The sequence below is a fragment of the Musa acuminata genome, chromosome BXJ1-9, assembly GCF_036884655.1.
Source record: "Musa acuminata AAA Group cultivar baxijiao chromosome BXJ1-9, Cavendish_Baxijiao_AAA, whole genome shotgun sequence".
NCBI classification, from domain to species: domain Eukaryota; kingdom Viridiplantae; phylum Streptophyta; class Magnoliopsida; order Zingiberales; family Musaceae; genus Musa; species Musa acuminata.
Genome location: NC_088335.1, coordinates 46,300,174 through 46,326,925, shown reverse-complemented (window position 1 = coordinate 46,326,925; position 26,752 = coordinate 46,300,174). Strand labels below are relative to the sequence as shown.

The 26,752-nt window shown below is 38.8% G+C and overlaps 3 protein-coding genes and 1 non-coding gene across 7 annotated transcripts; 1 reads left to right on the top strand and 3 right to left on the bottom strand.

Moving 5' to 3' along the window:
• Nucleotides 1-4,190: 4,190 nt before the first annotated feature.
• LOC103999111 (pentatricopeptide repeat-containing protein At2g15980) lies at nucleotides 4,191-8,009 on the bottom strand. Of its 2 annotated transcripts, XM_065084150.1 has the most exons (3): nucleotides 5,996-8,009; nucleotides 5,789-5,867; nucleotides 4,191-5,274 (listed from the first exon to the last, which is right to left on the bottom strand). In XM_065084150.1, exon 1 carries the CDS (start codon nucleotides 7,986-7,988, stop codon nucleotides 6,465-6,467), a length of 1,524 nt encoding a protein of 507 aa, XP_064940222.1. In that variant the 5' UTR covers nucleotides 7,989-8,009; the 3' UTR covers nucleotides 4,191-5,274; nucleotides 5,789-5,867; nucleotides 5,996-6,464. The 2 variants fall into 2 exon arrangements, with proteins under 2 accessions (XP_064940222.1, XP_064940221.1); XM_065084149.1 differs by lacking the exon at nucleotides 4,191-5,274 and having other exon boundaries at nucleotides 5,649-5,867.
• Nucleotides 8,010-9,233: 1,224 nt separating this feature from the next.
• TRNAE-UUC (transfer RNA glutamic acid (anticodon UUC)) lies at nucleotides 9,234-9,307 on the bottom strand. The gene has a single exon. It is a non-coding gene; the product is annotated as a tRNA-Glu (tRNA).
• A 194-nt stretch (nucleotides 9,308-9,501) lies between these two features.
• LOC103999110 (BTB/POZ domain-containing protein At3g50780) lies at nucleotides 9,502-14,895 on the top strand. 3 transcript variants are annotated; one of them, XM_065084148.1, is made up of 4 exons: nucleotides 9,502-10,237; nucleotides 10,402-10,778; nucleotides 12,242-13,023; nucleotides 13,723-14,895. In XM_065084148.1, exons 3-4 carry the CDS (start codon nucleotides 12,385-12,387, stop codon nucleotides 14,665-14,667), a joined length of 1,584 nt encoding a protein of 527 aa, XP_064940220.1. In that variant the 5' UTR covers nucleotides 9,502-10,237; nucleotides 10,402-10,778; nucleotides 12,242-12,384; the 3' UTR covers nucleotides 14,668-14,895. The 3 variants fall into 3 exon arrangements, with proteins under 3 accessions (XP_064940220.1, XP_009419041.2, XP_009419043.2); XM_009420766.3 differs by lacking the exons at nucleotides 9,502-10,237; nucleotides 10,402-10,778 and adding an exon at nucleotides 10,790-11,927; XM_009420768.3 differs by lacking the exons at nucleotides 9,502-10,237; nucleotides 10,402-10,778 and adding an exon at nucleotides 11,950-12,095.
• Nucleotides 14,896-25,313: 10,418 nt separating this feature from the next.
• Nucleotides 25,314-26,320, bottom strand: LOC135594400 (probable calcium-binding protein CML41). The gene has a single exon (XM_065084781.1). The coding sequence runs from the start codon at nucleotides 26,189-26,191 to the stop codon at nucleotides 25,583-25,585; it is 609 nt and encodes a 202-aa protein (XP_064940853.1). The 5' UTR covers nucleotides 26,192-26,320; the 3' UTR covers nucleotides 25,314-25,582.
• Nucleotides 26,321-26,752: the final 432 nt, after the last annotated feature.

Below are 26,752 nucleotides of genomic sequence, written 5' to 3'. Positions count from 1 at the left end.
AGGATCCTTTTTGGTTCATTCAACCACATCATGGTCGAAAGATGCTTCTTGGCTGATTTTGTTGTGTTATCGTCGAAGGACATTTCTTGTCAGATTTAATCGTACCATTGTTAAAAGATGTTTTTTTGACCACGTTGTGGTCGATGAACACTTCTTAGCCGGTACAATCAAGCCATGTCAAAGAATGCTTGATTAATTCAATTGCTTCATTGTTAAAAAATGCTTCTTGTTCGATTCGATCACGTAGGATGCATTTTGGCTAGTTTGATTGTGTTACGATCAAAGAACAATTTTGGCTAGTTTGATTGTGTTACGATCAAAGAACAATTTTTAGATGTTTCGACCATATCATTGTCGAAGGATGCCTTTTTCACAATTTTGATTTCATAGTAGTCATAGGATTTTTCTTGGCTGATTCAACTACATTGTGATCAAAGGATCCTTTTTGGTTGATTCAATGAGCGTAATTATCGAAATATGCTTCTTGGTTAATTCAGTTGAGTTACTTCTTGTTTGATTCAATTGTACCATTATTAAAAGATATTTTTTCAACCATGTTGTGGTCTAAAAGGACACTTCTTGGGCTAGTACAGTTATGCCATTATCAAAGAATGATTTCTTTATTAATTTGATAGCTTCATACTTAAAAATGCTTCTTGTTTGATTGGATTGTGTCATTGTCGAAGAATGCATTTTTGACTAGTTTGATTGTGTTATGGTTGAAGAATGATTCTTGGCTTATTCGATCATATTGTCGTTGAAGGATGCCTTTTTGCGATTTTGACATCATAGTAGTCATATGAATTTTCTTGGCTGATTCGATTATATCATATTTAAATGGTACTTTTTGGTTCATTCAACAACATCATCATCGAAAGATACTTCTTGGCTGATATAATTGTGTCATCGTCGAAGGATGCTTCTTGATACTTTTTCAACCAAAAGGCGCTTCTTAATCGGTATAGTCATGTCATCATCAAAGAATGCTTATTAGTCAGCTTGATAGCTTCATAGTTAAAGTATGCTTCTTGATCGATTCGACTATGTCATTATCGAATGATACTTTTTGGCTAGTTCGATTGTGGTGTGGTTAAAGGATAATTCCTAGATGATTCAACCACATCATGGTCGAAGAATTAATTTTTGTCATTTAGACCTCATAGTAGTCATAGGATTTTCTTTTTAGCAATTCGATCACATCGTGGTCAAAGGGTATTTTTTGGTTAATTCAACTGCATCACAATCGACAGATGCTTCTTGGCTAATCCAGTTGCGTTATCGTCGAAGGATACTTTTTGTCTGATTCGATCGTACCATTGTTAAAAGATGTTTCTTCAACCATAATGTGGTCGAAGGATGCCTCTTGGCCGATACAATCATGCCATTGTTGAGGAATACTTTTTGGTCGGTTCAACAACTTCATAGTTAAAGAATGCTTCTTAGCCGATTCGATCGTGTCAGTGTCAAATGATGCATTTTGACTAGTACAATTGTGTTGTGGTAGAAAAACGATTCTTGAATTATTCGACTACATCGTTGTCGACGGATGCCTTTTTACCATTTCAACCACATAACAATCGTAGGATTTTTCTTGATCGATTCGATCACATCATGGTCAACAGATGCTTTTTGACTGATTCAACCATATCATGGTCGGAAAAAAAAGCTTCTTGGTTGATTCATTTGTGTCATCATCGAATGATACTTCTTGTCTGATTCTGTCGCATCTTTTTTAAAATATATTTTTGTGCTCATTTTATGATCAAAGGATGCTTTAAAGCTAGTACAGTCATGTTATTGTCGAAAAATACTTTTTGACTGATTTGACGGCTTTATAGTTATAAAATACTTATTGGTCGATTTGACTGCATCATTATCGAAGGATGCACTTTGGATAGTTCGATTGTGTTGTGGTTGAAGGATAATTCTTGGATGATTCCATTACGTTGTTGTCGAAGGATTCTTTTATGCCATTTCAACTTTACAGAAGTCATTGGATTTTTCTTGGTTGATTTGATCACATTGTGGTTAAAAGATGCTTCTTGGTTAATTCAACCATGTCATGGTCAAAAAACGCTTCTCGGCAAATTCAATTGAATCATTGTCGAGGATACTTTTTATTTGATTTGATCACACCATTATTGAAAGATGATTTTTCAACCACGTTGTGGTTGAATGATTTTTCTTGACAGGTACTATCATGTTCTTATTGAAGGATGTCTTTTTGCCATTTCGACCTCATAGTAATTGTACTATATTTCTTAGCCAATTTGATCACATCGTTGTCAAAGGATGTTTTTTTGGTTGATTTAATTATGTCATGGTCGAAAGATGCTTCTTGGCTGATTCACTTGCGTCATCGTGGAAGGACACTTTGTCTAATTTGATCACACCATTGTTGAAATATACTTTTTTGATGATGTTGTGGTCAAAGGACACTTTTTCGTCGGTACAATCATCGACAGCTTCATAGTTAAAGAATTCTTCTGGGTCGATTTGATCATGTCACCATGGAAGAATGCATTTGGCTAGTTTAATTGTATTGTCGTTGAAGAACAATTCTTGGATAATTCAACAACGTCGTTGTCAAAGGATGCCTTTTTCACCATTTTGACCTAATAGCAATAGTAGGATTTTTCTTGGCTGATTCAATCACATCATAATCAAAGGATGCTTTTTGGTTGATTTAGTTGCATTATCGTCGAATGATACTTCTTATCTTATTCAATAGTACCATTGTTGAAATATGCTTTTCCAACTACGTTGATGTTAAAGGATGCTTTTTAGCTAGTACGATCATATCATTGTCAAAGAATGCTTTTTGGTTGATTCGATCACGTCATTGTAGAATGTTATATTTTGGCTAGTTCGATTGTATTGTAGTTGACGCATGATTCTTGGATGATTTGATCACGTCATTGTTGAAAGATGCCTTTTCGCCATTTCAACCTCATAATAATCGTAGGATCTTTCTTGGCCATCACATCATAGTCAAATGATGCTTTTTAGTTTATTCAACTATGTCATGGTTGAAAGATGCTTCTTTGCTAATTCGATTGTATCATCGTCCAAATACACTTCTTGTTTGATTTGATTGCATCATTATTGAAAGATGTTTTTTCGACTACTTTGTGGATGAAGGACGCTTCTTGACTGGTACTATCATATCATTTTTCCAAGAATGCTTTTTGGTTGTTTTGATAGCTTCATAACTAAAGAATGCTCCTTGATCGATTCAACCATATCATTGTCGAAGGATGCATTTAGATAGTTCAATGGTATTGTGGTTGCAAAATGATTATTAGATGATTTGACCATGTTGTTGTCAAAATATGCCTTTTTACTATTTTGACCTTATAATAGTCATATGATTTTTTTTGGCCGATTCGATCGTATTGTGATCAACGGATGCTTTCTAGTTGATTCAACTAGAAAGCATCATAGTCAAAAGATGCATCTTGGTTGATTCGATTATATTATGCATCATAGTCATAGTCATAGTCAAAAGATGCATCATAGTCTATTTGATTGCATCATTGTGGAATGATACATTTTGGTTAGTTCGATTGTATTATGATCGAAGGATAATTCTTGAATGATTCAATCGCATTATTGTCGAAGGACAAATTTGATTACATCGTGGTCAAATGATACTTTTTGATCAATTTGATCAAATTGTAATCAAAAGAAGATGGTATAGGATGAGCAACAACAATTTTTTCTTATAATAGGAGAATAAAAAGAGAAAAAATGATAATAACCAAATAAATAATAAAAATAAAAAGTATAACTATGGCTCAATAAGAATATTTCCAATATTTCCAAGATGAATGTCTAGAGATCTTGCATGTGAGAACACATGTGACCTCGGACAACTCATACACAAGTGAGGAAAACTCATTCATTTCTCATTATCTAATGTTCTAACTCTTTTTATAAGTTCAAGTATAAAAAATATAAAAATATATAATATATAATTAAATTAAATTAAATTAAATATATAATTTATTCGTATATAAAAATTATTTCTATTTAATTTAAAGGATTTTTTTTTATGATATTATTGATTAATAAACTTTCAGCAATATATAGATAAATATTTAAAATTTACAATCAAAATTTACTATCTTCAATGATCAATAACAAACTTAATTTCTTCAAATCGACGCCCCCATCAACTCCATGTCGGCGATCGTGTGGGATTGAGTTCCGGTTGATGCATCAAACGACAGGATATTTTCTCGTATGATGGGACTGCGTACATGTGACGCAACCCCGTATTAGACAGGAAAATGATTAGCAGAACACAAACGTGTAACTTGGGGAAGCCGCTTCTTCGCCTAGCAGCAAAAAGACCCTCACGAAAAGCAGCAGCCTCGTTGTACAAGCTGCATTTCTCAACTTAGTTCCTTAATAGAAAACCAAGTCCCCAACTCGCATCTGATGGTCAGAACAATCTACATTCAATCTTACCCAAGACCTAGCTTTATGTATGAAAGATGGTTGTTCATCTAATAGTTCATTGAGTAATAGTTTTTATGGCTGAGCCTGAGCTACATATCCAACCTGGTGCTGACTAGCCGAGATGGCTGATCTACATATCTAGTTTTCTTGGCAGTGTCTCTTTGTTCCATGGCAAAACATATAGGGTTTTCAGATTCACTCCACATCCTTGTATACTATACAGTATTGTCTTGCAAGTTTACTTGTACTTGCACCTATACTTGCAAGGACAGAACACCATTTAATTTTCATTTTCTTTCTTTCAATAGGACGCCTTTCGTTTTCTTTCTCATCTCGTTTAGTCTTTGCTCACCACATTCTTACACAAACACAACAATTTAATAATGGAGCTATTCTCTTGTTGTTCATTGCATGACCAATTAAATTTGTGTACTATGCGATATGCAATGAACAACATGCTATCTATCCCGATCTTTTTGGACAATATCATCAGGAGCAACTCAATGTTTTATTTTTATTTTTCTAATGGAGGATGATTACCTGGAGATGCTACTCAGGAGGTTCCTTGGACAAGTGTGACTGGATCTTTCTTCTAAACCTATTTGTTTTACCTCATTCTTCCAACTCTTAACTATTTCTGCTAGAAAATGGAAAGCATCCTTTTCACATTTTATTGGGAGCCAGTCTCATTTGTGATCTCCACTTGACAGCTTCCTAGGCACAATCATGGGTCTGTTAATTCCCATGGAGCTCTACACTGGCCATCATCTTTCAACTTGTGGCTTGTTGCTTCCTAGTGATATAATTTGACTGTTCAAAGAAACACCAGAAAAAGAAAAGAGATAAACATAGCATTAACACCATATTTACTACTGAATTCACAAAACAAGCCTCGACACCACAGTAAGGTTGCTCCTCTTTGATCAGGTGACCAATGGTAAGACCATATATATATTTATCCTTCCAAATTTTGGCATTGATGAGAAGTGAGAACCTTATGCATTAATCATACTCTTAGTTAATTTTGTTATCTTGGATGACTCCATGTATGTGCTGAAAATTTATCCTAAATCTTGTGCATATAGCAGCTCTAGATACTGCACAATTCTATCTAGTTAGACCATATAATTTTTGTAACATCTGACTAAAATGGCCAAAAGCTTAAGAATATGGAAAATAAAAAGTGAGAAGAAAGAATGCAAGTACTAACATGATAGAAAGAAATCTGAAGTTCTAGCTTCTTAAGGGAAGCAAAATAATAGGTCTGTGGTATATAAAGAACTTAAAAAAGATCATTTCCATACGGAGCTACGTAATAAATTACCTGATATGATTTGCAGCACTGATCCGTCATCATTATTAGATTTTGTCCATTGTAGAGAGGCTTCCAAAATTCGAGTAACCTGTATTGTCAGTATTAGTTTCCTTCTAATCAATACAAGCTCAGAAAGAAAATTTAGTTCATCTTCATGCTTTTACAATGAAGCTTCAAAACATAATGTTTAAAGGCTCAGAATGGGGAGAGGATCACCAGACATCTCTAGCCAACCATCTAATACATAGCTTCGCAGTAGGTTCATCAAGACCCACTATCTTTCCCCAGGTCTTGGTTATTACTTCAACATTTATTTGCTGCAGAAACAATCACCGGCAGAATTCTTTGAAGCTTATATGACAGACAGATGCTAGCCCATTTATTTCACATCCTACTGCCAAACCATTTAATTGACATTGATGTTGCTGTTCTTCTCCTGCAAAGCAATCTTTTGCAAATGCTGCATCAGTATTTTGTGTGATGATAAAGATTATTTGTGCATCTTCCTGATCCCAAAACTATACAAATTTCATGTACTTGTACAGAAACAGTGAACCCCACCAATCAATATGAAGCCATCAACATGTTGCGGAATTGCATTAACTTCTGACTTCCACACTCATGGCAATGGCACAGTGAGCGTAGAACTTGTGAACAAAGCTGGCCTGTTTCCGATCAGTGATACCTACTCTCCTTTTCCTACACCCATCACAATCATCTCATCCTTTAATCTCTCTACCTTCTCGATATCCCCTTGCTTCCTGTATCCATGTATGAATGCACTATAGACCTCGAAGCTGTTTCCAAACCCTTTACCAGCCATCTCAGCCTGAAGCTTCAATGCCTGCTCAATATCCCCTTCTTCACACAGACCTCTGATCAACACCTCATAGCTCAACCGACTCGGCGTAAACTCTTCTCTCCTCATCTCATCTCTCAAAATTCTCAACGCCTCTGCAACCCTCCTCCTCTCACACATTGCTACAAGCAACTCATCAACAACTGAGACCTCCATCCCAAATCCCCTCCTCCTCGTATCCTGGTACAGAAGAAGCCCGGAATCGATATCTCCAATCTTGCAATGACCCTTAATCAACTGCTCGAACGTGGTCACGGTCGGCTCGATCTCACTCAATATCATCTGTCTGTAGAGATCTTCGGCCCTCTCCATCTCTTCTACCTTGCAGTAACCACTGATCAAAGTGTTGAATGACATGATATCAGGTTTGATTCCCTTGGCTGCCATTTCTTCCCAAAATCCTCTCGCACTATCCATCATGCCTTCGTCGCAGTATCCAGCCATTAGAATACTGTAGGTGAAGACGTTTGGATCGCATCCAACACTCTCCATCTCGTCTCTGATCTCCTTCGGTCTCTCCAAGTTCCCTTCTCGATGGAGAGCAAGGAGAAGGGTGTTAAAGGTCCCCACATTGGGAGAAACCCTAAGCTTAACACCAACTCCATCGCAGCCAGCAGGTTCTGGTTTGAAGATATGGTTGTAAATTTGGAAGCCGGCATCCGATCCCTTCGCGCGAGACACCGATCGGATCAAGGCGTTGGAGGTGCCGATGGACGGCTGGATGCCGCGGGATCTCAGGATCCGAACGATCTGGACCGCCCGATCGAGCCGCTTGACCTGGAGGTAAGCCTGCACGAGGAGGTCGAAGACGAAGGGAGCTGAGTCGAAGGCGTGATAGGTCCTCGATAGGGTTCTGAAGATCTCCGGCGGCCCGTTGATCCCCTCGACGTCGGTGTAGGGGGAGGAGGAGGGGTCGAGGGAGCGGACGGCAGCCTGGAGGAGGGAGAGGGCAGCGGGGCGGCGACGGTGGCGCGCGAGGACGTGGGCGGCGGCGGCGAAGGAGAGGGGGTCGTGGCGGCAGAGGGAGTGGCGGCGTGAGAAGATGAAGAAGCCGAGGGCGAGGCGCGGGTTGTTGCGGATGCGGAGGAGGATGTGAGCGAACTGGGCGGTCGAAAAGCCGGCCAGGTGGACGGACTTGAGGAAGGTCCAGCGGCGCTTGGAGCGGAGCTCCCGCAGGATGGAGACGGCGGAGGAGACGACGGCCTCGTCATCGGGGGCGAGCTGTGGGAGATCGGACACCATCGATGAGGCGATGGACGGGTGGGATGAAGAGGAGTGGACGAATCGGGTGGAAGCGTTGCGGATGGAGAGAATAATAGGTTTTGCTCTTCGGATTCGAATCGCCACCATCGGAGCCCGCCGTGGAGGAGGAGGGAGTCGAGGGGAAAATTTGCCGGGCAAAATGTGCCCATAAAGGTACAAACCACGACGGGTCGGGTTTTTCATCTATGGGAATTGATCCGACCCGTTAATTAATCGAGTTCGAATTATACGATGGTAAAATTAGATTTTTTGTTTTAATGCCCACACAACAATTGAACTGAAGAAGTTGTTGCTTAGTCAAACCCTAAACGGAGAATTGAAACTGAAAGCAGAACATCATTAGGAAAGAAAGCCACAAAATGGTAACATCGAAGGCAGTGAATCAGAGAGCAAACTGACTCAAATATTGATATGACAACTGACCATATTAGCAATCATAAAAAAAACATGAGCTTATCGGATTCTCTAAGTTGGGGATTTGGATCTTTGGGTGTTCCACAGGAGCTCCCGTTATTCACGGTCTCTAAGTGAAAGTTAAATTAGAAACAAAATAAATCGTTATTTGAAAGCAAAAAATATAATAATAGAAGGATAAGTAAAATATAAAAGGTAAATTTCTCAAAACGAAAAATCAAGTTTTATTTTTCTTATAGTGCCTCCCTTTGCTTTATTTCCACATGACGCTAGCTACGGACAAGATGGTGCAGCTACGCGTTGAAGTGAGTGAGAAGATAATGAGTGTGATTAGGTATCTAATGGAAAGGAAAGGAAGGATGCAGAGGCAGTGATGCAGAGGCGACACATGATATGATACAATGATAAAATAGATGTGACTATAATAGGACATTGGAGCAAAAAGGATTATGGCGGGGCATAGATCAAGGGTAATCTTATCTTTAAGAAAATAAAAAATACTCGATAGAATAAATAAAAAAATACTTAATAAAAAATAAAAAAAAGTGTCGAGACGGAGGCTTCATGTTTCGCGAGGGTGGGGCTTGGGTCCTACGCAGAAGGAGGTGGTGACTATTCAAAGGGATGATGACGATCGCACAAAGATGACATACGGTACGATGACAAAGTAGATGTGACTATAATAGAGCATTGGAGTGAAGACGATTATAGCGGAACATAGATCAAGGGTAATTTTATCTTTCAGAAAATAAAAAAAAATACTTGATGGAATAAAACAATAAAAAGGGACACTAAGTGGAAAAAAAGAAAACCTTAGGGCTTTCTTTTTCTTAAGGAATTTGTCCAACCGTAAAAGATCAATAAATCATTTGAAAGCAAAACTATAATAAGAAAAACCAATTTTTGTAACAAAAAGCTTTCCATTGCCGGGATTTGAACCCGGGTCGCCTGGGTGAAAGCCAGGTATCCTAACCGGACTAGACGACAATGGATCTGTGAGATGTTCTCTTAGTTCTTCTATACATGTTGAACTAGAACGTTTAACACCATACCGTCACGGAGTTCCTACTTGACCCAAATTCCAAGGGCAGTGAGAAACGAACAAAGCGGAAAGGGGGAATGCAATGTCGCAACGCGTGCAACCCCGAGCGAGCACTGCACACCCACATGACGCTCTTCGCCATGGGCGAGGTCAAGCCACAGCGGCCAACTTGGCGCAAGAAACAAGGGCCGCGTCACGGAGTGCAGCTCCTGCTCGATCACCACCCCTTTGCTTTCCTGCACATGAAGCCCTTGTGACCTAAGGGACCTCGGCCACGGACGGACACATGCACGGCAGTCTAGGCACTGTGACTTCGTCTCTTTCTTTGACTTCCATGGACGTCAGAACGCCATCGTCCCCGTTCCATTAGGTCTTGTTCCTCATATCAGTGCATGTTTTCTTGTTTGGAGCACTTCCATGGCACCATCCAACTAAAGCTTTGAATGATCCCTGTGAGTCCAGGAGAAACAACAGATTCTGTCGGATTCCAACGTACGATTTAGATTTCACCGGACCCGTTTGATTGTATGAATGTTGGAAGTTGATGTCTATTCTTCTTTTGTTCAGGCAATAGACGATTACATAGTTGTAGGCATCTGTGTTGTAGACTCGAGCATCCATACCCGCTCAACATGTATCCATCAGCCTTTCCATGTCCTTCCTAATCTTTCATTCCAGTTTTCAAGATAAAAAAAGGATGGTAGCTCCTGAAATGTTCTTCCACTCGAATCACTTTGGAAAATGAAAACCATGACACTTGTAGCTACAGAATTAGCTGGAGAAACATTCTCAAATTCACTGTGCAAACTACTGGCAAGCAAGATTGTCTGGTTAATGATGTCGGGAGCCTTAATTTTGCAGGGAAGATAGATGTTTGCAGGTAGCCCTGTTCTGCAAAGCATTAGAATGGTGAATCAACTAATGTTTTATGTGACCTTTCAATCAACACAATTTATGTTTTCTGAAAAATGGTAGCTTTTCCTTTTTCTTTGTTTGGAAGAGTATCAAATGAAAACTCGACTAACAGAAAGACATTATTGCAAGTGTGACAGCTGAGCTCCAAAGTAAGGCAATAAAGCAGAGTCAAAAGAGGAGGCATTATTTATGCAGTGGTACCAATCCCCAACTCTCAGGTTTTCTTTGTGTTTCTTTGCTTCTGCTTTCCCAGTCACAGCAGTCTCTTTCGCATGGTACTGCAAAAACAAATTAGTTGTGTGAGATTGCAGTGACAGGTACCACAGGAATGACTGCTTTTGTTGCTCCTGGGGTTCCATCAGACAAGTCTAAAAGCAGAAGGTTCCACATGAGGCTGATGGCTGCTCTTGTTTTTGCTGTCACAGAGTTTCAAATTTTGGCAAACACTTGATGTGCACCAGCTATCAGACTATACCAATCACTAATCTGGTCTTCAGGTTGCTCAGGTCACTGTACTTACTGTCATTTTACTTTCTCCCTGTTCCTCTATCAAGAATTAACTTGTGAACATGCATATCTCTGAAATCATGACATGTAAGAGGAAATGAAATGTAGTTAGTAAGGGTAAGAAAGGTGACTTTTCTGCAAGTATGCCATGGTATGTCACATCAATTCTTATGTTCAAGCTTAGTGGTCAAATTGTATAGTAGCAGAATTCACTATCTCAGTGTTTTATACCTTAAAATTCTACATTTGCTTTCTAGATGGAAACCTACAGTTTAAATCAGATTAGGAACAAAACCCAGACAGACTTGTGAGGGAACATGGAAGCAGTCTTTTTAATTCATTAGACAGATCATTCCTTAAAATCAAAGCTATCATCAGTGTCTAGAGAGTCTTCCAAATAATTTATAAGAGTCAAAATATTTTAGAGAAGGCATCTTCACTTCTAAGACTCATTCCACACAACCATGTGCACTCTACCTATTCCACCAAGCTCCAACCTTCCACCTTTTTATGTCCTATTTCTTGTTCTACCCTCTTGTTTTTGCATTACAGAGTGAGGAGGCCTCAGGAAGTTCTAATAAACACTATCAAACAACCCAAAAAGGCTTAGTTACTTCTTCCAAACATTGAATCTCTTGTTGTCTGTTACCTTTTACATATGTTAACATTATTCTTTTTGGGACTCGAGAGTTGGATATTGGTGAACAGTAAGCACATTTCGAGCAAGCTCACAGGCTTCCTTTATAATCAAACTCCTCATCCAAAGCTCAATTTAGAGACAGAGAGGAGCCTGAGTAGAATTAATTGCAGGGATTGTGAAACAGAGGAATGAGGCTGTGATAACAGCTCTTTTGGCATTCTATAAAGGTGGTGTCCAAGTCTCAGAGTAATACAATGGTTTGGGGAGAGGAAAGTAGTTTTACTCTCATTTGCTTGAACTAAAGTTGTCATCTTTTTCGCTCCCTAAATCAGAGGAAATGATTTGAAAGAGCCATCATTGCTATCTGTGATTCCGTCCATCTCCTGTTGGCTGCATGCTTGGCATTGGACCATGGTTTCATCATTAGTATCCCCAAAAGAGAAAGAAGAGACATGGAGTAAAGGAGGGGTGGGGGGGGGCAGTGGAAGGGGCTGACTTAGGAGATGAGGTAAGTGGACATCTTACTGCATTTTCTTGAATTCTTTCTCTGTATGTTTCGTATGTCATCCACAAGACAGGTTCCTTACACTCCAAAACTTCAAATCTTCATTCTTCTCTGAGATATGAACAGGGAAAGGCAGAATCTTTAGGTGTTCTAGAGAGAAATGGAGTTCAAGTTGGAACCCTTGCCTTGTATTCTAGACATAGTCATCTGCATTTTGATTATGTTTCATCCTCCCTTTCTCTTCCTTTTTTCTCTTTCTTTTTGAGGTTGAACAGGATACCCAGCTTGCTGAAGTAAATTTCTTGTTGCTTATGCAGGTTTATATGTAGGAATTCATCTTGTAAGAAACACAACTTGATGTTCTTCATCTTAATTGAAGGTTTCTAAGCTGTCAAACTCACAGTTGACAACCTCAAATGTGATTTCTCTCTTAGAAAGACACCATTAAGCAGACATTAGAATGGCAGAGTTTACACTCAGAAGGCTTGAACAAGGCCACACAAGGATCAGAAATGTTCCCATTGCAGTAACCCCAGAAGGATTCTGGTGTTGTCCCTCTCCTGCAGCCATCCAGAAGACCCTTAAGAATCAAAATCTTCAAGACAGACACAGAGCCACATCTCCACTGCACTCAAAGGCCTCATCTCTTCAGAGGCCATCACTTCCCCCTGTGGACAAAAGATCAGTCTCTACGTCACTGAGGTCGAGGCTCATTTCTGATGAGCAGAGATGTCCCAACTCTAGCACTGCTACTTCCGTATCATCAAAGGCTCCTGAGAGACCCCAGAAGCTAAATGTTGAATCTCAGCAACGCAAGATATCGGTCGGCTTTGGTCAGCTGGAGACCAGTGACTTGAAAGTTACTCTGCATGGAAAGGGAGCTACTTCTGTGAGGATGAGTGTTCACAAGAACATTCTTGCGGAAAACAGTAGCTTCTTTGCAGATAAGCTCTCTGGGTTGTCTCCAGTGCCCCAAATTGAAATGGCAGACTGCGAAGATGTGGAAATTTTTGTCGAGACCATGGGGTTGATGTACTGCAAAGAAATTAAACACAGACTGATCAAACAAAGTGTTTCTCGTGTACTTCGTATTCTGAAGGTTTGTTGGTCCATCACGATTACATCATTGTCTTCAGCTGTTGCATAATATTTACCATTTATTTCTATAATCTTTGTGGTCATCTGACTAGTATTTAGTACTACAATGCCGATATGATATTTGGCTTCAACAGGAGGTTCTTACCATTTTGTGCAAGGAAAGATGATTCTTATCACGGAAACAAATGATTCACCAGCCTATCAGAAGGACCTGTTTAAGTATCATCATTGCTATTGTTTTAGTCTTAGTAGACTCCAAGGATTGCAACTGTTAACCTACAAATGTTTCTCTTTCTGCTATTTAACTTGTAGATCATAGCTTAAGTATATTCCTTAAGTTTTAGTACCTAGAATAAAGGGATGCCAATTAGTTAATCACTGCAGAGCTTCAAATATGAAGCAATCAGAGATGAAAATGAACTCTGATAATGCACCTGAATTCCTTGTAAATCCTAAAGAGTAAATTTGTAGTATTTCTGATGAAAATTTTCAGCAACAGATTACAGAAACACAGATAACATAAACCATGAATGTAGATAAACATTTTGCAGTAGCTTCATAGATATCTGGCTTTATCATAGCATGTATTTTTTGTATCAAGTGAGGAGCTTATAGATATTATTTCTTTCACTGCTACTAACATCCTAGAACTTTATGAAAGTGCTACTTACCCAACTTAATAGAGGACAGTATTTTACAGGTTGCTGAAACGCTTGGCTTCCAAGCATGCATCAAATCATGTCTGGATTACTTGGAAGCAGCACCATGGATTGGAGAAGAAGAAGATGATGTCGTCTCATCTGTTCGACGACTTCAGGATGACAACTATGGCATCAGTCCTATACTAAACCGAGTAGCTTCTGATCTATCCAACCAACCAAATGACACACTCTCTCACATAATGGAGTTAGTCCTTGAAAGCACTGAGGATAGAGGTCGACGGGAAATGAAATCCTTAGTGTTGAAACTTCTGAAGGAAATTAACCTCAAGACAAATGGAACTGTTGAGATTTGCACTGAAAGTTTATACAGTTCGTGCCAGCGATGCTTAGAATCACTGCTGAATCTATTCAGACAAGCATCCGAGCCTGATTTTTCTGATAGATCTTTGGAGAGCAAAGATCCTGTGGTGCGACAGATCACTCTCGAGGCAGATAATCTCATCTGGTTACTTGAAATTTTGGTTGACAGGAATGCAGCAGATGAATTCACATTGATGTGGACTAGCCAGAATGAACTTGCAGAACTGCACACGAAAGTGCCAACCATGTCCCGTCACCTGGTCAGCTGCATCACCTGCAGGCTCTTCGTTGGAATCGGAAATGGCGAGATGCTTCCTTCGAAGGAAACCCGCAAGCTGCTGTTACATGTATGGTTGCAGCCACTGATCAATGACTATAGCTGGTTACAGCATGGTAGCAGATCGTTTGATCGAAAAGTGGTGGAGGAAGGAATTGGCCGAACGATTCTAACGCTTTCTTTAGAAGACCAGCAAAGCATTCTGCTGTCTTGGTTGGGATGTTTCCTGAAGGCTAGTGATAACTGTCCTAATCTTCAGAGAGCCTTTGAGGTCTGGTGGAGGAGGACATTCATCAGGCCTTATGTTGAACAGCACGGGAGCGATCTGCAGTCAGGCAAAGCTTGACTTTAGGCTGGAAGACAGAATGCCTACCTCTCAATTGCATGGTATCAGTTCAATGGCACATATGTGTGCAAGCATTACAGAGTGATGTGCTCTCTGTCTGGGAGATGTGATTGCATTTTATGATTATGTTTGCTTGTAAGCTATGAAAGAAATTTTCGAGTTGTTAACTAGTGACAATCTTGCTATATTGAGTTTTCAGAGAAATCAGATGTATGCTTTATTTACATATTCTCACACTCGAATCTTCTCAATCTTAACAGCTGAACTTGATATCATTGCATGCACATCATGAAGATTTACATGAATTGGATGCCTAAGTCAATGTTCATGATCATATCCATGATTTGTTGAATCAAATTAGTCTGGCATCTATCCGCTTTCCCTCCTCTTCTGAACATTCAACTATTCATTTCAGATTTTTACAGCACTCATTGAATTAATGTCTTTGCCTTATGATCAGCCCCAGGATAGAGTGAAAAAGCATGCTGTTTAGAAAACAATCAGAGATGAAATTTTATGTTGTTTCTGTCTTATCTATCTTTTTGTAGGATTCTCTTTGATATGTTTTTATATATCTGAGGCTACTTAGTCAACTACCTTTTGTTGACCGCAACTCTTCTGTCAAGTTTTGATTGTTTTTGGAGGATATGTTGGAGTGCATGAAATCATTCCATCTCCTTTGTTTTACAATCAGTTATCACACATTGTTCATCTTCTTTGTTTTACTTTCTTATTTTTGCAGGACATTTTGGAGCATATGAATTCATATCATCTTCTTTGTTTTACTTTCTTGTTTGTGGAGGATACTTCCTTGTACCTAATTATTGAAGAAATGAAAATGCTTCAATACATTAACATGTTCCCTCTCCTATTTATACAAATTAGTAGAAAGGATTTTCCTCAACATAATAGAAGATTTTTCTCAACAAAATAGAGAGATTTCCTCGTATAGTTGAGGAAATTTTATTTTCTATCATGCCCCCGTAAGATGGTGCTCCTGATAAGAATATCAATCTTGGATCGATGCAAAGAATGGTTTACAAGCGAGAGACTTCGTGAGTAGAGCAAGAGCAGATCGTTGCTACTGTTGCGATTGCTGTTGCTGTGAGGGCATAGGCATTCCCTTCGTTTTCCTTAAGTCCATCCTTCGTTCTCCTCAAGTCCATCGACTGTTGGTAGAACAGCAAAGGCTACCGTGGTGAGGAAGATGAGGATTGGCCTTGGCCGTGGAGCCTCTTAGGAATGTGGCTGCAGCGGTGTTGGTCGCTAGCTGAAGACAAGACCGAAGCTTTGTTTTTCTCAACGACGTTGGTCGCTGGCTAAAGATAAGAGTGAAACTTCGCTTTTTTCACTGTTCTGATACCATGAAGAAAAAAATAGAAGATAAAAATATTCCTTCTCCTATTTATACAAATTAAGAGAAATAATTTCTCTCAACATAATAGAAAGATTTCCTCGTGTAGTTGGAAAAATCTTATCTTCTATCACATTGCATATTCAAAAGCGAGAACGAGAGCATCTTCTTTGTTGACCACCGGCCAATTATGGTGTTGACTATCCGGTGATTAAACCCCATTATAATAAGGTCACCATTATAATATTATAAACTGCCATTATGGATAAACTGCACAACAAAAACGCTGAAATGCCCTGCATTTTATACATAATATTATATACAGAACACACATGGAGTACAGTAATAATTTGGCAGGTTGAATGAGAAAGAGAAGAAGACACTGATACATGTAAAGCTCGTTGGACCCACCATGCAATATTGCCTTCACACTTGCTTATTGGCTTACAAACATTAATCAATGCTTCTTATAGTGGGAGTCGATGATAATAGTAAAAATCTTAGAAGTGGTATCTTCTTTTTGTTTTTTATTCTTTTTCTAAAAGATAGGGGATGAAAGGTTTAGGTTAATTGAGTTTTATATATGACGAGAGAAAATATTATTGATGACTTGGTTAATCTAATATACTCCAAACCTAAATATATAAGGTTATCCGAGATATCTCCAAGATAAAAATGTTAAGCTCTCGAGGTACCACATGCATTAAGACTGAGGTCGGGATAGGTTTTCCGACTCGATCTCTTCGATGCCCAAGGTGTATGAAATAGTGAGAAATCATAAGCCCCATTTTCCCCCACCCGAAGATGGACTTTTGTACCTAGTCTAAAGGGCACAAAATATTACGTTTGATATTCCATGGTAAGATAAACTCTAGTCGCCCTCGACAACTTGCTCTTAGCCTCTTATCGAGTAAAGGTGGGGTCGGGCTTCTCGACCTCTACGCCTTATGCGGGGGCAAGGGTCGAACTTTTGAATCTCCATCAGTTAGAGGTAGGGGTTGGCCTCCCGATCTATGTGCCTCGAGTATTTTTCTTTTTTTATTTTGTGCCTTGCACTATGGTGAATTTCTTCTTATGTAAGTTGAGTCTTCTGAGATGATCTTTGTGTGTCAGTCTCTTGGGTCGCATGCGCATTTTTCGAGGTGGTCTTTATCTATGGATCTCTTGGGCCACTTACATGCTTTTCAAGAAGGTTTTTATGTATCGGTCTTCGTGCATCGATCTCTTGGGCCACTTGTATATTTTTTCGAAATGCCTCTTCATCAATCAACATCCCTTATGAAATGATCCGAGGAGACACTTATCATCATTATGGGAGGAGAGAGACTAATCACCTTCCTATAAATTTCCCTCGAACATGGGGGGTTGAGCCTCATTCCTCTATTTGAGCCTTTAAAATCCTCTTAGGAGCCACTTCTACTTAGCCTTAGCTGCATCCAAGCCAGGTCAGTTTTTTAGCTTCTTATCCTCTCGGCGTGTCGACTCAGTAACACCTCGATCTTCCAACATCACGCTCTTCAACCCCCACATTCATAGGTTGGGTTGTCTTTCCTTTCTCGTGCTTAGTTCCTTCCAATCTTATGACTGCTTATCAATCGGGAGATCAATGCTTCATCCTTGGACAACCCAAGGGTAGGGAAATTCCTAACCTCTCCCTCATTAGGGGAGTTAATTCTCGTGAACCCTAAGGTTCTTCGAGCCCTACAGTATATGAAAAGTATATACGACAAATACTAAATGTTGAGTGCATAACTATAACTCTTGGATCACTTATGGACCAAGTACTCCATCTCAGTTGAATTTGATCTACAAATCCCTTAGCCCAATTATCATCTATTTGACCATATGTTTTGGTTCCTTTACTTGTTTTCTGACACTCTAGAGGCGAGACTCAATTTTTCCTTCCACTTAGTGATGGTATCTTGTCTCCAAAGGTGGAGGATATCACCTCACATATAGTGCCCAACTTGTAGCTGTCACATCCTGAATTTTTTTTTGTATTTATTTATTTCCACAGGCCAAATAGATAAACATCACTTTATTCATCATCTATAACCATTTATTACAATTCATTTATTCATCAAATTACAAATAGAAAAGTAAACATAGTGATGTTAACTTCAAGAGTCATCCAAGTGACTCTACCTAGCGGTAGAGGAAGGTCCGCTCTCCACTGGAATCCGATTTAATACTAGAGGGAGGCTGCTCTGAAAATCAAAAACAAAGAAAATTCAGCAACGCTGAGTAGGAACCCAAAAGTCAAATCAAGATAAATACATGACCAAAATTCAATCAATTATCCCATTGATGTATATTAAATACCCGAAGGAGCACTCCCCCAACAGCGGATGGAGAGGCTTTATCCTATGGGATGAGTATGTGTTCTCCCAACAGCGGATGGAGGCAAACTCATATCACACTCCCAATAGCGGATGGAGTGGTGTTCCACACCCGCCAAAGTGGGGACACGTTCCTCCCAACAGCGGATGGAGGAACCGTCCAGCCGCCACGTCTGACGGCCCGCTAATCCTCGAAGGGAATCGCCCTACCTGCCCTTGGCAGGGAAATAACATAATCTCACACTAGTCATGTCCATATAGGGATGAAATAACACATTTAAACATTTCTTTTAAATATCATCAATACCAAATAATATAAATTAGCCCTCAATTGACTTGAACTCTAGTTCAATTGATCCAATTGAACTCAATTTACTATGACCTAACTGAACCGATCTCTAATCCTTATTTAACTGGTCTGAAACCACCCTAGACTAGTATAATTTGGATTAGATTAGGTTCGATTTAGGTTAAACTAACTTGAATAAGTTAATCAATTTGGAATCACCCTGAATTAATCTAGACTAATCAAGCCTAGTTTAGTTCAATTAATACTTGGGCTCAAATCCAACAATAATATTGAGTTAGATTAAGCCAGCTCATCTACTAGTCATGTGCATTATACATGACTGGGCATGCATCACACAAAACTGGCCCAGCCTTGGCCCATGGAACTGGTCATGTGCATCGCATGTGACCGCCCATGATGGTTAGGCTGGGTTAGCCTACGGGCCAAGGCCTAATCCGTGGGTTGGGCCTGGCCTACGGGCTGGGCCTGGTCTACTGATTAGGCCTAGCTAATAGGCTGTGGCCTGACCTATGGGTTGGGTCTGGCTTGTGAGTAATTTCAATCCAAATAATATATAATTTCATACCGCAACATATATTCATTAGCAATACAAACAAAAAACATAATAACGCATTGAATGATAGACAAGGAGATAAGCTTTAAAACAAGAAAATAACATTCTAATTTAAATGAAAATCATAATATATTAAAAGACATAAACTTTAATATAATGAAATAACCTTCTAAATTCACATAAAAATCATACTTTCAATACATATAAAATTTTAACATATTTAGTCAAATTCTAAATCATTCAGAATAGTATATTTTAAATTTCAAATTAATGAATATCACAAAAGATTTTAGATAACATATTTTAATCTAATAATATTTTAATTCAGATAAGATTAAAGATAAATAGTAATATTAGGAAATATCAGATAAAACATATAAATTTTTAACATCTTTAAATCTACAATAAAAACTTAATCATGGGTCAACATTATACAAGTGATTACTTTAATGTAATAATAAAAAAATTTAACATTTAAAGAATTGATAAATATTTTTTCAAACTACAAGCTTTCAACGTTCAAAGAATCAAAATAAAAACTAAAACTTTTAAATTTAAGAAAAGCAAGGAAACCTACCTCTTGCCAACAGAGTGTAACTCCTCGTTCTCTTGTCAACAGGGTGTAACTCCTCATTCCTCCTGTTGCCAGGCTCGACTAGGTGAGGAACGAAGGAGAGAAATCCCTCCCTTTAAATAGAAGGAGGTGAGCCTCTATTAAGGGAAATAAATTTTAATTTTCATATTTATTTAATATAAATTATTTCCATTTAATATACTAACAAATATGATATCATCATATTTGGAATACTTACTAGTTATTTCCTTAATTCATATCAATAAACAAGGAAGTAGATTAAGATTTCCTTAAATTATAATAACAAGTAAGGAAAGAAAATCAATTCCTAACTTAAATATTTGATGTGATTACAGTAACGCTACTTAGTGTTAATCAGAGAATATCATCTTATCATCAGAGAATGTTGCCTACTTTTGATTATGAAGAAAAAAACTACTACTATTTGGTTACTCGGGATGGCTTCGAGATTAGTGGAACCCTTTCCAACAATAAGAGATAGAATGAATGATTTTTCCTTATAAGTTCATATCAAGATTAGAGGTTCAACCTCGCCTGGTCAGCACACCCCCTTAATAACACATTTCCCTTCTTATTGAATAGGGAGGCGGATCAAGTGCTCTAGTTGAGAGATATACTCTTTTTTTCTAAGGTTGTTCAAAAGATGGACAAGAACTAACTAATCGATGCTGGTCTCAGCTTGGCTCCTCGAGATATAACTTAAACATCTTGGCCTCCTCTTTTCTTTTTGTACCTTAAAGAAAGCTAACTCTTATAGCCTCGTGGTTTTGATCTTTTGTAAGTATAGACCTTCGAAGAAGAAAGAACTAGTTCCTATTCAGGTAGGATGGTAGCTCTTTGGCTCCTTTAGCTACTATTCATGAGTCATCCCTCGAAGCTTTAGGCCCGACTCGATCTAACCATCCTTCCTACACTAACAAGTCAAAGAAGAAGAGAGCCGTGAAGAAGGTGGCTTGCCCTCGATGGGATGAGGAACCTAAGGGGGATCAGATTTTTGCAGATAAGTCAAATGAAGTGCTTCTTTATTTTAAGGTGCCAGCATCCTCAAAGGGCCCCCGAAGTTCAAGGTCCTCTTCAAGGAAAAGAGGAGGGAGGCAGATATCGATGTTCCGATAGCAATATGTGCATCAATCGATGATAGAAGAAGTGTGTTTGTGATCATTTGATACCATTCTAATTTGATTATATCTTGAGAATGCATCCATAAATGTAAAGAGCTAGTGACCTTTAATGAGGAAGATGATAGTTGTCATTCGGACATGTCTTGTTGAGATCGGCATAGTTAAGACATATTCTTAAATTTTTATTAGATTTTTTAATAAGTATAACGTTGGCAAACTATTGGAGATACTACAACCCGACAATAAACCCAGCTTTTAATTACTTATCTACCTCATCACTAATTGTCTATTGGCGGTCGAGAGCAAACTTATAAAGCCTTTGCTTCACTAGTTGTGCATCAAGAGTAATGTTCAAGTGATGCTGAGCTACATTGGGGTTGATTCCCAATATATCTCTCGGTGACCACGCAAACACCTTAATATTCTCTAGAAGAAAGTTTATGAGTTGCACCCATCTTTCCAAGGGGAGTGTTGCCCTAACCTTGACAACTTGATGAGGTCGTGCTATATTTAGGAGTGCTTCAATCAGCAGTTCTGCTGATTTAAGATGTACGGTGAACTTGGCGAAGTCTTGGGGGTCCATAGGTGGTGCCTTGGATTAGACCTTCTTTGGTAGGAAGATCATCAAGCAACACTAGCGTGGCTCCCTTGGGTTGCTTCTTAGCTCTCAAATGTCAATTCTCATTGAAAACTTTATCACCATATAGTAGGTCTATGCCACCACCCTCAATTTGTTCAACATATGTTAGCTAATGATTACGTTTTATAGCAGAGAAATGTCCACCATCATGAATCTAGCTAGTATCATTTTGGAGCAAGGCTTATCTTCGAATATGGCATACAAATTCACAATCTCGATAGGGGAGACAAAATCACCAATAATCATGTCAACGAAAAATTCATAGAGGTAAAGTAAACGAAGAAGTCATAAGGGTAAGGTCATTAGTTGAGAGCTCGAGTTTTTGGAAAGCATCTAAGTAGAAGTTATTGGTTTGAGCTACTTGTATCGATCATGACCTGCTTCACCCGAGCATTGATCATCCTTTTATAAACTACAAAAGTATCATCATGGTTCAGGTCGAGATATTGTCTCTTCCTCCTTGAAGGTTATCTCTAGATTGGCCTCTATCTTCGAGCATTTTTCAATGGTAGCTCAGGCATAAGCTTTATGACCCGAAGAGCTATCTCCTCCTAAGGCTAATCTACTAATGATGATGTAAATTTATCTTTCCATTGACCCTTGAGGTTGGGGTGAGGGTTCCCGACACTTTTTGGATGAACTACCCGAGGTGTCCCTGATGTATGTCTTTTAATTTTCTCTTTCAACTTACGGTAATCCTATATTTCGTGATCATAATCCTGATGAAATTGATAGTATTTGAACCCATCTCTTTTTGCTAATTGAGTCTTCATTGGGTGAGAATCTTTTAAGAGCCCTTTTTTTATTTATAGAAAAACTTTACTTCTAGACATATTCAGGGGTCGGCTTGGACTTTGGGCAAGGTAACTCAGGTCATTTGTTCCTCCTTCGCCATGGTGATCTCGAGGTCGAGATGGATTGTGCTCACTCTTACTTCGACCTCTTGTGTGACTTCTTATATTTACCAGAGAATATTATCTCGATGATAATGTATTAATTAATCCTCTGAAGTACCTTTAGCACTATTGCCATTATCATTTCCACTAATGACCGATAAGAGGGTTTGAGACTTATCATAAATGTATATATTATAAGCGATGGATGGATATCTACTACATTTCGAATTTCATTAGTAAAGCATATGACGAAGTCTACTAGTGTCTCCTCCTCCCCAGACCAAGAAGCGTCACTACCGATGGTCTCGAGTGCACATTTCTAAAGAAGTTAAGTTTGAACTCTCTCGCGAGCTAGGCAAAAGAGATGATAGAAAGTAACTTCAAGCAGATATACCATTCTCATTCTGGGCCTCTTAACGTGGTTGGAAAGGTGTGACATATTAGGGTATCTGAAGTGCCATACAATGAAATTTTATCATAAAAAACTGTAATGTGCTCCATCAAGTCGACACTATCATCGAATGCTTCTAACAACAGGAGGTGAAAGTTTAGCAAAATTGATTTTTCTTAGATTTTCTAGGTGAATGATGACTAACCCAAGGTGGGGTCAACCAGCATTTCCCTTTGGATTGTTTAAACTCTTATCTCCTTTAAATATTGATCCATTTGTTATACTTAGATCTACAAGGAATCCTCCATAGAATCTACCGATTGAGTCTCAAATTCATATAGGATAGAGTAGTGGTGTGATCTATTGAATTTTATGGTTGGAGAGCAAAGTGCCCTCTCGACCAACGATTTGATGAGTCTTTTGTGCTCTTGAGATGTCGACACCAAGTCAGGTGGAGGAACATCGATGGGTGCTGGAGCTTGTGGCGGTTGAGATAGTGATCATGGTTGAATTCATGGTATTGCATGTTATGCTAACTAGTACAAAAGTGGGGCAATGACTTATAACATGCCTGTTAGCATCAGCATTTGTTTTAGTGCTTTCGAAATAAAGTTTTAATTTAAAAAAATTTTATCAAAAAATACATATCGAAAATACGTTTAACTTAAAATGTGAGTAAGAATAGTGAGCAACTAAATCAGTTAGTAATAGTAAGAAAGAGCATAAAGAGAAATGCAAACCACAATTATAGTGGTTCTATTGTCTTGATCTACATCCACTCTTGATTCCTCTTTCCTCGAGGCCATCGGTTTTCACTACCAATTTTTTTTTCAATAGGCGAGGATTAACTATCCTTGTTGCAACTCTTTTCATTTTCATAGGCTTAGAGAGAACCTTCGCACATCTCTTTTATAAGAAAACCTCACACCTCACTTAGAATAATCTTTAAACTCAAGGAGGAAGAGACTCAACACTTTTCAAAAGAGTTTACACACTTCAAATCATAAAGTTTCATGCTTTACTAAGCAAGCATGAGTATGGTATTTATAAACCCCAAATGACTTCAAAAATTGAGTCAAAAATTTAAATCTCGGGTTTTTCAAGCCTACGCTGGGCGATGCTACCACCGTATAGAGCCTGGGAACCTAGGCTTTGGCGATACCATCGCCTGCTTGGGCGATACTACCGCTAACATTGGCGGTACTACCATTGGGATTTTCAGAAAAGCATAATCCATACTTTTTAGCTCACAAGTAGTACCATTGCCTAGCCCAACCCCAGGTAATTAAATTAGTCTTTTAATATGCTCAATTCAGTGCTGGTTCAAGCCTAGTGGATTTCTAATTAAGTTGACATAGTTACAGCCTAGAACCAACTCAATTAGACTCTAAGTCACTCCGATCAAGATATAACCACTTATGAAGTTTTCAGTACATTGTCTGGCATGACATTTGCTCATCCAACACTTCGTCCTAACCTCTAACGTATCGTCTTTTTCTTTGGCGTATTGCCCGACATATAGACCTCTTACAACATTTGATCTTCTGGAATAATACTCAATCCTTCTAGCTTGATGCCTGAACTCATGGCACAAAGTTCATCCTTCGATACGTCGACCAATCCTCTAGTTCGACGTCCAATCTCTGACATGATGCTTTCCGGCCAAACGTATGATTCTCTTACTTCAACAATGTATCTTTCGATGGTTCAAGTCCATGATCGAAGTTTCTCTTGCGTCACTTAACTCAAATGCTTATTAGTTTATAAATTCATCAATTGATTTCATTATCAAAATATAGAAATCAACACTATCATCCTTGAATGAAAATATTGTGTCAATGGGTGAGTGTTTCTGTGACATTGGGCTATACTTCTAACTTAAAAAATGATAAGAAAAAATATTGTTGACATCTTGGTTAGCTCTATGTGGTCCAGACTCATATGCATAGGGTTATCTAAGGTAAAAACGTCTAACTCCTGAGGTACGACTTACAATTAAGATCAAGGTCGAAAGAGATTTTCCTATTTGATCCATTGATGCTCTAGTTAATAACTCAATGTGTATGAGTGCATATGCGTCCTAAAGGGCGTAGAATATTCCATGGGATATTTTAGTTTTTTCTTGACTTATTATTCATGTGAGCGATAAAAATAAAAGACAACCCATAATCATTTGTCATAGACTCTTGTCGACATGATGGTTACATATTAAATTACGATTGATTGAGTATATATTCCCTATCACTATCCATCATATTTTGTACACTTAAGCTATTTTATAAAATAATATATCTAATTTAGTTTTTTTTTCACTGCATTACTGACTGTTTTTATCATTTTCACCCAACTGTTTTAGTTTTTAATCTCACCTTGCTTTATTAATCTGAACAATATTGGAAAAAGGGAAAGAAGCGCTCGAAACAAAAAAAATAAAATCAAGAGATTAATAATAAAAATATAAAAAAAATTTGATATAAGATTTATATGAATCACATGGTTGTACACCCTTAATCTATATTCACAGAAAAAAAAAATCAAAATTCTTATCAATTACCAGCATCCTTAATTATCCTCACACACACACACATAAATATGACAATATTTTCTGCCATATTAAAACTTAGATATAGTACGAGGATTCATTGTTATTCATATAGTATAGCCTAATTTACAAGCTTTTAAGCTAATTAGATGATGAGTATATATATATAGACTCTTAACTCATCATCTGGTGGAACTCATGGAAGTCAAGTTCGCCATCTCCGTCGAGGTCGTAAGCCCGTATCATGGCCTTGCAGTCCTCGACCGAACTCTCCTCGCCGAGCCGGGTCATCATTCTCTGCAGCCCCTTCGGCGTGATCCTCCCCGACCCCTTCACCACCTCGAACATCTCGAACGCCCGCCTCAGGTCATCCTCCTCCTCCCTCTCCATCATCCTCAGGAAGTCCCCAAAGTCCAGAAGCCGATCGCCGTCGGAGTCGAGCTCTGCGATCGCCGCCTCCGCCTCCTCCATCGGCATCTCCTCGCCTATGGAGCCGAAGAAACCGAGCAGCTCCACGCCGGAGATCTTCCCATCCCGATCTTGATCGATGTGGCGGAAGACTTGGAGGAGCTCATCGACGCGATCCCTGCGTGGGGAGGAGGGGGGAGGCGAGGCCACGGGGGCAGCGGCATCAGCCTGGCTGCAACAGAGCGGCAGACTAAGCTTGGATCGCTTAGGAGAGAGGGATTTGGATAGCTTAGAAGACATGGTTGCCATGGCCATCGTCTGTGGATTAAGCGATGCTATATATATGCACACGAAGCTGAGGGTCGTAAATTGCATGGAAGTTGCGGTGCAAGAGGATTACGTCGAGAGCCGGTACGCCATGAAAGTTCGAGGGAGCTTCGTGGGAGAATTGCTTATCTCTGTGTACTTTGTCGGTCCCTCTTGCACGCCAAGTGTTTGTTCGATGTGCTGTGTAACTTTTGGACTGGCCTACACAGTACGTAGCTTACCTGCTTTCAAGAGAAGGTGATACAACATGATAAGGCAACCGACTTACTGTTAGTATTTCTTGGATTCCTTCATTGAAAATAGAGTGATTAGAGGACAGAAAATTTTCAAACAAAGAAAAAAAAAAATTTTCTCAAGAATTATGTGACAATATGTAAAAAAGGGCTTAAGCTTGGATTAAAGTTTGGATTTGCTTAAGAGGGCTTTCTTTTTATTATTGCTCTTCATAGTAAAATAATTTGAATTTTTCCTTATGGATGTAGTCAAATGATGCCACCCAAATCTTATGCCTATTAAGTATTTTTGGAGTTGTATTATAATTTATTATTATTTTTGTATTTGTTCTTTTGATGCCACAGTTTTGTTTTTCAACATTTACTGTAGTCAAAG

What these genes read in the sequence shown, in the direction of transcription:
- LOC103999111 (XM_065084150.1), bottom strand. Translation starts at nt 7,988, where the DNA reads ATGGTGGCGATTCGAATCCGAAGAGCAAAACCTATTATTCTCTCCATC.
- LOC135594400 (XM_065084781.1), bottom strand. Translation starts at nt 26,191, where the DNA reads ATGCAATTTACGACCCTCAGCTTCGTGTGCATATATATAGCATCGCTT.
- LOC103999110 (XM_065084148.1), top strand. Translation starts at nt 12,385, where the DNA reads ATGGCAGAGTTTACACTCAGAAGGCTTGAACAAGGCCACACAAGGATC. An exon ending in GTGTACTTCGTATTCTGAAG is followed by an intron (nt 13,024 to 13,722) that starts GTTTGTTGGTCC and finishes AGTATTTTACAG; the next exon opens with GTTGCTGAAACGCTTGGCTT.